The sequence below is a fragment of the Pelobates fuscus genome, chromosome 9 (assembly GCF_036172605.1).
Source record: "Pelobates fuscus isolate aPelFus1 chromosome 9, aPelFus1.pri, whole genome shotgun sequence".
NCBI classification, from domain to species: domain Eukaryota; kingdom Metazoa; phylum Chordata; class Amphibia; order Anura; family Pelobatidae; genus Pelobates; species Pelobates fuscus.
In genome coordinates, this window is record NC_086325.1 from 112,501,942 (window position 1) to 112,515,311 (window position 13,370).

Consider the following 13,370-nt stretch of genomic DNA (forward strand, 5'->3'; position numbering starts at 1 on the left):
TAATATATACATAATTATATATATATATATATATTAATATCAAAATACACGTACAATGATATTGATTAAATATATATATAATTTTCTTATATATATTTATATATAATAAAAAATAAATAAATATATAAATACGTTAAAAAATAAAATAAAAAATAATAAAAAAATAATAAAAAAATAAATAGATAAAAAATATTTTAACATGCGTAATTTCGTTCTAACTGTATTTTAAAATTAATATATATATAGTGATATCAAAATACATGTAGAACGAAATAATATATATATCTATATACATAAGTATATACATATATATCACTATATATATACCTATATATAAATAAAAATAATAAAAAAATTATATACATATATATATACACACATATATATACACACACATATATATATATATATATATATATATATATATAATAATTCTACGCATATATTTATGTAATAATTTTACATAATTAGGTCATTTTATTAATTACAATTTCCAGGATCTGCCTGACAACCCAGGCCGAAAGTTCAGGGAATTACATTTTCTAGCACTATATTTAACCCTGTAACTTTCCAAGACACCATGAAACCTGTACATGGGGGGTACTGTTTTACTCGGAAGACTTCGCTGAATACAAATATTAGTGTTTCAAAACAGTAAAATATATTACAACGACGATATCGTCAGTGACAGTGAAATTGTTTTGCATTTTTCACACACAAATGGCACTTACACTGACGATATAATTGTTGTGATACGTTTTACTGTTTTGAACTGTGTTCCGCGAAGTCTCCTGAGTATAACAGTACCCCTCATGTACAGGTTTTATGGTGTTTTCAAAAGTTACAGAGTCAAATATAAGGTTTGCGTTTCAGTTTTTTCACATTAAAATTCGCCAGGTTGCCTTTGAGACCGTATGGTAGCCCAGGAATGAAAAGTATCCCCATGATGGCATACCATTTGCAATAGTAGACAACCCAGGGTATTGCAAATAGGGTATGTTCAGTTTTTTTAGTAGCCACTTAGTCACAAACACTGGCCAAAATTTGTGTTCAAATTAGTTTTTTGCATTTTCAAATATTAACACTAACTTTGGCCAGTGTTTGTGACCAAGTGGCTACTAAAAAAGACTGGACATACTCCATTCGCAATACCTTAGGTTGTCTACTTTTGCAAATGGTATGCCATCATGGGGTAATTCTTATTTCTGGGCTACCATATGGTCTCAAAGGCAAAGTAACCAATCTGGCGAATTTCAATGTGAAAAAACTGAAATATGTAACATGCTATATTGGACCCTATAACTTCCCAAAACACCATAAAACCTGTACATAGGGGGTACTGTTTTACACCTGAGACATCGCTGAATACAAATATGTGTATTGTATTGCAGTAAAAGCAAACAGTATTTTGACATTCACAGTTAGAATGTCACGTAGAACTAAAAAATTTAAAAAATTCTTATTTTCTCCAATTTTTTTTATATTTTTTTCATATTAAATTATGTTCCATACCTAAAAATTTGATGTTAAACGAAAGCCCTGTTTCCCCTGAATAAAATGATATATAATAAGTGTGGGTGCATTTAATATGAAATAGGTGAATTATGGTTGGACAGACATATAGCGCAAATGCCAGGTTTTGTTTACGGTTTTTTTGGATCACAACTTGTACATTTGGCTGCGGTCTTAAGGGGTTAAAGAATGTTTCCAGTTCAGAAAGGTTAACCTTGAATTTGCAATGCACTTTGAATTCTCACTTCAGTAAAGATCAGAGTAAACTGACAGACGTTAATTTTGGTTGATAATTGATCATGCATGCGATCCAAAATCTTGGACCACCCATTTCGAGTGTTTATAATCTTTCTCAGTGTGGACCAGAAAATACCTGATCACAGTGGCAGAGCCTTGATAATGACAAAGCCCACCCTTATTATGTTGTCAGTACATAACCTTGCGTAGAAAGTCATTAGGCATAGACACAATGCTGCTTTATTTTCACATTTTTAGAACTGACCTTGACCCTGATTGGATTCATCCAGTGCTGCAGAGTTTTTTCTGTTGTGTTAATTGGCAATATGATTGCCTCCATCTTGCTATATGTCACATTGTGATTTAGACAAATGGGTGTGCATTCAGCTCCTTGTATGGGAAAAAAAATAAAACCACACAATTAGATAGGAATTACAATTAAGGGATCATTATAACCATGACAACATATAATTGGCAATGTCACCAAAATATACAATGACCTACAAGGTAACAGAACCATTTTAACACAGCTTTATTACATAATTAAAAAAAACGTACTACCCTTGAGACATACCATCATTTATCAGTGTCATCAAATTAAAAATCTGATCCCACGCTGCTTATGAGTGCTTACATGCTTTTATGTAATTAATGCAAATGCAACAATGTAAAATGCATTGTTTGTTCAATGTATACTCCATCTGCAGTAATTTAAAATCAACAGTAATTTAAAATCTGCAGTAATTTAAAATAATTTAAAATCCACTCCATCTGCAGTAATTTAAAATCAACAGCCATACACGACTTTTTCATCTCAAACTCACTCACACTGCTTGCACTTACAGAGACCTGGCTGTCCCCCTCTGATAGCGTTACTCCTGCCTCTTTATGTTTTGGTGGGCTACAATTCTCTCACACTCCCAGACTCAACTGTAAAGGAGGCGGCGTAGGCATCCTTCTCTCCCCTCAATGTACCTTTCAACCAATCACAACTCCCCCTGCCCTATGCTTTTCTTCTTTTGAAGTTCACACTGTCTGCCTATTTAAACCCACTCCTTTAAGAATTGCTATCATCTACCGCCACCCCGGTTATCCTAGACTATTTATTGAGCACTTTTCTTCCTGGCTTCCTCACTTCCTCTCATCTAGCACTCCTTCCCTTATACTTGGGGATTTCAATATTCCAATCAATAACCCCAATTGGACTGATGCCTCTCGTCTGCTCTCTGTAACCTCCTCCTTTGGCCTAACGTAATGGTCCAATTTAGCAGGAAACACTCTTGATCTTGCCTTCACCAACCTCTGTACTGCCTCTAATCTCTCCAATATTTTCCTCTATCTGACCACCATCTGCTGACTTTTGACATTGGCATACCTAAGACCCAATTGACACCACCATCTGAACATCACTCTCACAGAAACCTCCAATGTCTTGACCTAGAGCATTTCTCCACTAATCTCCAAACCTCACCTGTCCTAGTTCTGCAACCTCCTTCTACAATTCCACCCTCTCCTCTCAACTAGTCATCATGGCACCTTGTACATTTAAACGCCGAAGGCCCCCCCACAACAACAACCCTGGCACACCAAGCTCACTCGATACCTCCAATAATGCTCCAGAACTGCTGAACGCTGTTGGAGAAAGTCTCACTGTGCATCTGACTTTCTCCACTATAAATTTATGCTGAGCTCATACAGCTTGGCTCTTTCCTCTGCAAAAGCTAATTACTTCAATATCCTCATAACCACACTCTCCCGCGAACCAAACGACTATTTCACACATTTAACTCTTCTTTGCCCTGCTGTTCCTTCTCCACCTACTAACTTGACCGCCTCAGACTTTGCAACTCACTTCACTGACAAGATCTCTACAATCCCCCTTGCAATACTTCCCCTAACTTCACTCCCTCTGCTGTTCTATGTTCATTCGCACCCGCTACATTGGAAGAGGTTTCTGCTCTGCTCCAGTCCTCCCACCCCACCACCTGCTCCCTAGATCCAATTCCCTCGCATCTCATCCATACTCGGTCTTCTTCTCTTTCTCCACCTCTCACTAAAATTCTCTCTCTCTCTCTCTCCTCTGGTATATTTCCATCGCCCTTCAAACATGCAACTGTAACCCCAATTCTAAAGAAGCCCAATCTTGACCCTAACTCCCCATCCAACTATCGTCCTATCTCGCTACTGCCTTTTGCATCCAAGATCCTTGAAAGAATTGTGTATGCAAGATTGACAGACTTCCTCGAGTCCAACTCTCTGCTAGACCCGCTTCAGTCTGGTTTCCGCGCTAAGCACTCTGTGGAAACGGCACTGACCAAAGTATCCAATGATCTACTCGCTGCAAAATCTCGTGGTCACTACTCTATCCTAATTCTCCTTGACTTGTCTAAAGCTTTTGACACTGTTGATCATCAAGAGCTTCTTCTCATCCTCAGCAATATAGGTCTACAAGATATTGCTCTCTCCTGGTGCTCCTCCTACCTCTCCCAGCGCTCTTTCAGTGTTTCTTTCTCTGGCTCTGCTTCTTCTCCCCAACTCCTCTCTGTTGGTGTCCCCCAAGGTTCAGTCCTTGGTCCCCTTCTGTTCTCCATCTATACTGCCTCCCTTGGTAAACTCATCTATGCAGATGACACGCAAATCTACCTGTCCTCTCCAGATCTCTCCCCGTCCCTCTTGACTAGTGTCTCTGACTTCCTTTCTGCTGTTTCTAACTGGATGGCTGCCCACTTCCTTAAACTAAACTTGACCAAAACTAAAATTCTGGTCTTTCCTCCCTCAAGTGTTGTTACTCCTGTATCTGTTTCCCTCCAAGTCAATGGTGCTACCATCAGCTCCACCACGCAGGCTCGCTGCTTAGGTGTTCTCTTTGACTCCGACCTCTCCTTCAAGCCTCATGTTCAATCTATCGCCAAATCCTGTCATTTCCATCTCAAAAACATTGTGCGCATCCGCCCCTACTGAACACCAGATGTGACTAAGGTGTTGGTCCATTCCACTGTCCTTTTTCACCTCGACTACTGTAATCCGCTTCTCAGTGGTCTTACGTGTTCCTAACTTGCGCCGTTACAGTCCATAATGAATGCGGCAGCGAGGCTCATCTTCCTGTCCGCCTGCACCTCCCATGCCTCACCTTTCTGTCAGTCCCTACTTTGGCTTCCTATAAAATATAGAGCTCAATTTAAAATTCTGGTTCTTGCTTTCAAATCTCTACATAATGCTGCTCCCACCTATCTATCCTCCCTTATACACAAGTATGTTCCGTCTAGGCCCTTACGATCTGCTAAAGACTTACGTCTATCTTCTGTCCGTACTCCCACCTCTCATGCTCGCCTTCAAGATTTATCGAGGGCTGCACCGTTCCTGTGGAACCCGCTTCCCTCCTCCGTTAGATGCTCACCCAGTCTCCACTCCTTCAAAAAATCGTTAAAAACCCACTTCTTCATAAAAGCGTATCAATTAAACTGTTAATAGCTCCCAACTGATTCCTCTTCTGCAACTGTCACTAGTCTAATACTATCCTTACCTTTTTGTGTCATTTTACCCCACTCCCTCTAGCATGTAAGCTCATTGAGCAGGGCCCTCAACCCCTCTGTTCCTGTGTGTCCAACTTGTCTGGTTACAACTACATGTCTGTTTGTCCACCCATTGTAAAGCGCTGCGGAATTTGACGGCGCTCTATAAATATCATAATAATAATAATAATAATAATAATACTCGGGGGCGTGGCTAGCCGCAGAGTCTAATGGCCGCACACTGAATCCTCTCCCTGAGGTCCAGGAGCGAATCTGCCGCCATTGCAGACTTCTCCTCATAATGGGCAACCCCAAAAAGCAAGGCCAACCACAGGGAAAAAAAAAAAAAAAGCTAGACCCCGACGTCGAAATCGGCAACTTTAAATAAGTATTTCAAAGAGACTTCGGACCGAGAGATTGAGCCTGCGCTCTCCAAAATGGTGGAGACGGAGCAGGCCCTGCAACTTCGGAGGCATCTCAGAAATCCACAGATGCAGGCTTCAAACCAGACATCAGGGAAATCTTGCGGAATCTACCCTCAAAAGATGATCTCAGAAGCATGATGGGTAAATTGGAAGCAACCTTTCATTCCAAGATGGAGGCTATGGGCTCAGATGTAAAACAACTTACCATGTGGGTCACAGACTTGGAGGAAGAGAGAGACACCATGCAAGCACAAATTACTAATATTTCCACAACTATGGAGGCTCACATGTTACATCTCTCCTCCACGCAATGCCACATTGATGACCTAGACAACCGTGGACGCAGGAATAATCTGAGAATCAGAGGCCTTCCAGAGAATCAAGTTGAGGACCTTAACTCTATTCTTTTTTTTTTTTCAATATCTGTTTTTTATTAAGATTTTGTTTTTTTGCACATACGTGATATGCAATTGGGATACAGAAGAAAAAGAGGGGAAAGGGTGAAAGACAATAACATACTTTGCACAATACACAGTTTACACATTTTTACATAGAATGTTACATCTTCGACATTTCAGATCAAGAAGTTGCCAAATCGTCATGCTATTTACATCAATTTGCATATTGTCATTACTGACGGTGCTTAACTCTATTCTTAACAAACTTTTCAATTTGATCCTGGGAGAACCCAGTGATAACCATATTATCATGTATAGAGCACACCGCTCCTTGCGTCCCAGAGGGCTATCCCCAGACTCCCCCAGAGATATTATCTGCAGAGTTCATTACTTTACCATCAATGATAATATCATCAACCTTGTACAAATATACCCTGTACAGAGGCAACCCTGTACAAATATACCCCGATCTGTCCTGGTACACGCTTCAAGCAAGGATAGCGCTGAAACCGATAACAGAACACCTAAGGAACAGAAACATCAAATACAGATGGGGATTCCCCTTTGCACTGGTGGTTACAATCAAGGAGCCACCCATATGATAACAGCGATTCAAGATGTCCCTCCATTTCTCAGAGCCTTAGAACTCCCAGACACCGTGGTTGTGGACTGGAACTCACCAGAAAAGACTCACGCCAGAATTGAAATAGTGGGCAATTCTCAACTGTTTACTATTATTATCCCATAAATATCACCACACCGCGACCTGCCACATACCCCCGAGAAGACTTTGTTGCACTCTCTGGCGCAGAAATTGAACTCACCCATAAACCCCTAGACGATTGTCTGTTGTCCACTCCAACCCCCCCCTCTCTCTTTAGGTACTTTAGCTGTTACACTGTGCACCTATCATAGACGTACCAAAGATTAATTGCACTAACCACAGGGAACCAAACCATCCACTTAAAGTGCTAAGGAGTGCCCACACTCAAGAGTCCCATCTCAGCCTAAAGAACCAGCCCAGAGAGGCGGACTAGAGCACAGTGGTGTATTGCTTTTTCTTAGATTAACTATTGTTGCATACAGTTAGCATTTTTATATTCTGTGTGATCAAATGGCTTTTGTCACTGGGTCTGCATGTGACAAACTGCCCTGCCCCCCTATCTCTTGGAGGAGCCGGATTGCTAGCCTCTTACCCTGGGATGCTGGCCCGTTAAGTCATGGGGTCTTAAGGCACTTGGGACAGAGCCCTCTGTCTTTTGATCACATCATTCGCCTTACTTGCTTGGATTGTACATTTCCCCTGTTACACTCGTATGTGGGTTCGTGCAGTTTAACTTCCATTACAGCTGAACTAAGGCTGTTCGTACCGACGAACAAACTGCCGAAGGGCCGACCACCCGGTCTGCGGAGTGTGCTGCTTGTTAGCCACCCAGAAGCTGCGGTTAACCGCAGCTTAATTGTCAAATGCCTGGGTGGCCGGCGTTCGTTTGCCGAACACGTGGCGGCGGCCATTTTAAATCGCCGAATACTCAGCGGTAGTTTGTCGTCGACGCTCTGGAACTCTTTTCGGGTACATTTGCACGGACAGCTGGTGAACTTAAACTTTACTCGACGTTATTGAGAACTGTGTTCGTGGGATATGAGCGCTATTCACCTATAATATGCACTCAGATCCAAGCTATCTGGGGGTGTGTGGAACATGGGGACTTCGTTCAGCGAAACATGAGTTATTGATTTTAATACAGTTTTGTTAAAAGGTAAAAAGCACATGTTTCTCTCTGCCCGGAGATAATTAGGTTCTCTGCAACCACTTAAGTTAATTATCAACAGGATAGAGAGGAGGGGTAAGTTAATTATCTCCAGGATACAGAGGAGGGGTTACACTCTTCCTGTGGGTGTGTATAAGAATTGTACTGTATACTGATTGGTTCTGCATATTTTGTTACAGTCTTCCACAAGGTCCCATGTGGGAGTTCCCTTGCTGGGAGACCATCATAAAAGGGCTGAGTTTGGCCATCAATAAACACTTTCGTTTTACCCCTTCGTGAAGTCTCGACTCATGTTTGGGGAATTGGGAGCTATAATCACTACTTCACTCTTTTCAGCTTGGATTTCGGGAGACGCTACAAGGATCAGCGCTGCACGGATAGCAGGATCCTTTACACTGGTGGCAAGCGGCGGGATTTTCTCCCGAATGGATATACAGAACCGAATCAAGTAGTGAATAGCATCCTAGCAACACTGGTACCATGGATTTATAATTAGGGCAACGCTAGTATTCGTACAGTGCCCCTGGCTACAGCAGCATGGAATCAGCTAGTTCCTGGACAGCGTTCCATGAGGAGGAGCACCCGGATTACAGGGATGCAGGCCGGAAAGGCGTATGGCACGAGGCCATGCAGCGACAACGGAGCGAGAGTCTCCCCAGCGAGGAGCAGAGGTTGCGAATGCGATTGGCGCTGCGAAAGCCTCTGCTGGGGGAGGAGCCCCTGAAGGAGTGGGTGTTGGAGCTCGAGACCCTGGTATGGCACGAGACCTGGTTAGAGGACGCATACCAGGCACTATGGTGGGACACAGTGTGGCAGGCTCCCTGGAAGGAGGAGTACCACAGACCCGAGGGTGAGGATTACAATGGCCCTGGTCTATTATGGGAGTCATTCGACGAAATGGATTTTGGGAGCACGGGAGAGTCCAGATTCTGGGACATTATGGACTACAGGAGAGACCTACATGATTGGCCTCCCGAAAGGGGGGTGAGAGCAGATCTAACATTCCTGGTCAGAAGGGAGTGGGAGCTGGAGCAGGACTACCAACATCTGTTCAGCTTGATCCACTCACAGCCTAACTTGCAGCACTACCACCGGCAAGACCCGGCTGAGGTACACCCTGCTCCGCTACCAGCTGCAGAGGTAGGGGACCTCATAGACTGGTCCGGGGAGGACCCACAGTCGGCAGGTGGAGATGGGACCGAGGTCTCTTCACCGGTACTGCAGGGAATTGGGAGCCTAGTCTCCATTCCCCAGCGGCAGTGTGTCCAGCAGGGAATAGAGAGCTTGGTCTCCTTTCCCCAGCAGCAGGAAACTGTATTATGAGTAGAGACCGTCGGTCTCCAGCAGCAGAGCTGTGCAGCCAAAGGGGAGACAGTCGGTCTCCAGCAGCAGAGCTGTACAGCTAAAGGGAAGACAGTCAGTCTCCAGAAGCTGAGCTGTGCAGCTAAAGGGGAGACAGTCGGTCTCCAGCAGCAGAGCTGTGCAGAAAAAGGGGAGACAGTCGGTCTCCAGCAGCAGAGCGGTGCAGCCAAAGGGGAGACAGTCGGTCTCCAGCAGCAGAGCTGTACAGCTAAAGGGGAGACAGTCAGTCTCCAGCAGCAGAGCTGTGCATCTAAAGGGGAGACAGTCGGTCTCCAGCAACCAGGCTTCAACCAGACTACTCCCGTAGTAGTGCTCTGCCCACTCAGCCACCCACCAAGGGAGCCTACCAGTCCCACACACAGCCGTGGTGAGGCACCTGGACATGGGCAAGTTTTTCCCTCACTCAGGTGTAGAAACCAGTTATTGTGGGGGGGCTGTACTGCTGTTTCTGTTTTGTGGGTGGGCTGCTGGACTAACAAGGGCACTGACCGGCAGGAGGTCAGATACCCTGTTAGTCCGTTTGGAAAAGGGGAGATGTGTGACAAAATGGCTTTTGTCACTGGGTCTGCATGTGACAAACTGCCCTGCCTCCCTACCTCTTGGAGGAGCCGGATTGCTAGCCTCTTACCCTGGGATGCTGGCCCGTTAAGTCATGGGGTCTTAAGGCACTTGGGACAGAGCCCTCTGTCTCTGGATCACATCATTCGCCTTACTTGCTTGGATTGTACATTTCCCCTGTTACACTCGTATGTGGGTTCGTGCAGTTTAACTTCCATTACAGCTGGACTAAGGCTGTTCGTACCGACGAACAAACTGCCGAAGGGCCGACCACCCGGTCTGCGGAGTGTGCTGCTTGTTAGCCACCCAGAAGCTGCGGTTAACCGCAGCTTAATTGTCAAATGCCTGGGTGGCCGGCGTTCGTTTGCCGAACACGTGGCAGCGGCCATTTTAAATCGCCGAATACTCAGCGGTAGTTTGTCGTCGACGCTCTGGAACTCTTTTCGGGTACATTTGCACGGACAGCTGGTGAACTTAAACTTTACTCGACGTTATTGAGAACTGTGTTCGTGGGATATGAGCGCTATTCGCCTATAATATGCACTCAGATCCAAGCTATCTGGGGGTGTGTGGAACATGGGGACTTCGTTCAGCGAAACATGAGTTATTGATTTTAATACAGTTTTGTTAAAAGGTAAAAAGCACATGTTTCTCTCTGCCCGGAGATAATTAGGTTCTCTGCAACTGATGTAGAATATTTTGAAAATAAACAAATATGTTTGAATGTCTATCTGTTCCTGTCCAAATCTGAGATGATTAAATTGCGTATACGCAGAAGTAAATTCACACTGACACACGGAGTTCAGGTTAAAAGCACTTCGAGAAAATGTAATGGCATCTGGTTAAAAGCGGGCTCGCAGACCCTTATAAGAGCAAAATTACATCATCATTGAATATCAAGATAACAACAAATAAACATCATTAATTGGATTAGGTGTTAAGTGGCTATGTCAATGTCCACCCATCAATATTATCAATTGGCTCAAGTACTAAGTGGCTAACTAGGTGTCCTCCCACCGGGAGGTGGCGTCATTTTGGACACGGGTGTGGACAGATGGCTCAAGCGCCATCTTACCCAGCACGAGGCTTACTCGGTGGGAAGGGGGGCTTGGGCGTCATTTTGGGTAGTTAGTGATGTCAGACTCGGGGTCAGGTTCAGGGTCTTTTTTATGAAAGAACATTTCATTAGAGCAGTTTTCTCATGGCCTAGCTATAGTATACTTTGTTTCATATTACAGGAACTTGATAATTCCGGTGTTAGTCATATTCTTCTAGAAAATACATTCTCTACTCAATATTCTAAATGCTGTTAGGAAAATCTGTCATGTAATGTAGTTAAAATGGAGTTAGTACAAAAATTCAATACAGGATCAATAAAGGTTTTTAATAATTCTACATCAGTCCCCCCTATGAAATGTTAGATTCTAAAAAAGAAACTTTATTTGTTAATATCAGAAGATGTGTTAGCCCAAAGGCACAGAAACCCAGTGACCGCTAGCTAGGTGTTATTGCAAAGTGCAATTCTGTCCCTTCCTTTCCCTAACAGGCTGCAGCACATGCGTCAATACGGTTAGGAAATCTCTTCACTCCGCTGGTAACCCGCGGTGGCTTGTCCACCACATCTCCGCACGGCAGTCAGTTCCATAGAGACGGACGCTGTCCCTAAGCTGGTTCCCTACCTAGAACTCTTGAACTTTATCAGTAAAAGGGATAGTTTGCAGCGGTATACAGGGTGAGTTGAAATCTTGGAAATCCTGGTCATCAACTGTCAGGTGTGCAAAAGTTGGTGCAGCTTGGTCTACAGTCTTCTGCAGAAATTTTCTTAGACAAGGGAGGACACAACAAACGAGAAGTGCGGAAATAAAGAGAAACATTAGTAATGCCATACCAATATGAATTAAAGCTCTTTGCCATCCTGTCATCCAACCAAACCATCTTTCCCAGGGATCTTTTATCCCAGAATTCCTTTTTAACTCTTCAGAGAGCTTATTTAATTTCTCTATGGCCAAGGTGACCTTACCATTAGGACCTGTGTTTTCTGGGATGTATGTACAACAGGTCATGGTGTCGGGCAGTATTTTACATACGCCCCCCTTCTCAGCTAGAATCATGTCTAAGGCCATTCTGTTCTGGAAAGTCATCTGGGATGTGGCCTGCAACTGTTCGGCCAAGCCCTGGAGGGCATCTCTGGTGTTGTTGACAAAGCGTTGTTGGTTATAATAAATGTAATTGATCCAATTTAAATTTTTGTTTGCAGTAACTATGGTAAAAAGTGATTCAAACCCCGCAGCAACCTCATCTCTTGCTTTAAATTCATTAGGCACCCCCCTAGGCACCCCAATGGCATCAATGTAAATGTGGGGGTCAAAACTGCCTCTTACTGGGGCTTCACGCTTAACCTTGGCTGGTGTGTGTATGGACTCATGTATGTCAGGGTGTGTGTCAGAGATAATATGTATAGGCATGATGGCTTTAGCCAGAGTACACTCCCCCCACCATTCCTTGTCCATCCTGGATCTTAACTGTAAATCCCCACACAACCAGTAAATATCCCCTAATGACCTAGTATGGAATTGTAACAGGTACATAGGGACAGTTCTGTAGATGGCACAATACCCTTTGGAGAAGTTACCCAAGAACTTACCAATTCCATCATAATTGGCATAACAGGTGTAGTTTCCTTTGTAAACTGTAACACCATCTGGGGGTTTGACATCCTTGGTTAGGAGAGGGTATTCTACTGTCCATGCTTCGCAGAGGGACCTATTAAAGTTATAGTGGTAGGCAAGAAGACTCAAAACGCATTCTTCTATATCTACTGGCAAAGTCAAAGGTACGGTGCTAAGGTGAGGCCGGGCACCACCACACACATAGCATTCGGTTCTGTTATGTTTGTTGGCATTATATTTCATCCATTCTAACCATAAATTAACATAATTAAAACCTGTTTCAGCGGCCATAGTATCTTCAAAGGTAGGGTTAGCGATGGCCATCATGTCTTTAAAGGACTGGATGTGTGGTTTTAATGGATTTGGGACCATGTGGGTGGCCCCTTGCCACTCTGGAGAGTGGCACATATCTTTTAGGTAGAAGTGCCCCAATTTGTTATAGGAACCTTTCTTCCAATACATTCCCATTACATACTGATCTGCATCCGTTGGGCTGGGATGCTCTATGTTTAGGATTAATTTCATGGGTGTACCTCCTTCAGGCTTCCTTAGAGTCATTCTTTGGAGGAGGGATCTACCATGGTCATCTACCTTAGATAAGGCACTTTTGGGTTTGTAACCCCAGGCAGGCCCAGCATTCCACCCTGCAGCCCCCCAATGGTTACAGTTATGCCCCCATTGTTTGTCAACTACACAAACATAGGGGTCCTTTACATGTGGAATATCTCTATAGATAGTTTGAATTTGTGACGTAGGAAATGGGCAGTCTACAATGTCACAGTAATCAAAAGTGTATGTAGCCACACGGGTACATGAGGAATTGTACCAGAAGGTATACCCACTGGCATCTTTAGTAATGGCTACTTGTTGAGCCTTAATTAGGCTAATTAAGGAGATGATGTACCAGAGGTACATGGTTGTGCGG

General features: G+C 43.6%; 1 protein-coding gene across 1 annotated transcript in view; it reads right to left on the reverse strand.

Annotated features, from left to right (window-relative positions):
* PAPPA (pappalysin 1) overlaps positions 1–13,370 on the reverse strand; it is a 2,329,021-nt gene that overhangs the window by 365,476 nt on the left and 1,950,175 nt on the right. Inside the window, exon 19 of the mRNA XM_063432310.1 lies at positions 2,015–2,139. Within this exon, the coding sequence (XP_063288380.1) occupies positions 2,015–2,139 (125 nt within the window). The remainder of the gene's footprint in view (positions 1–2,014; positions 2,140–13,370) is intronic.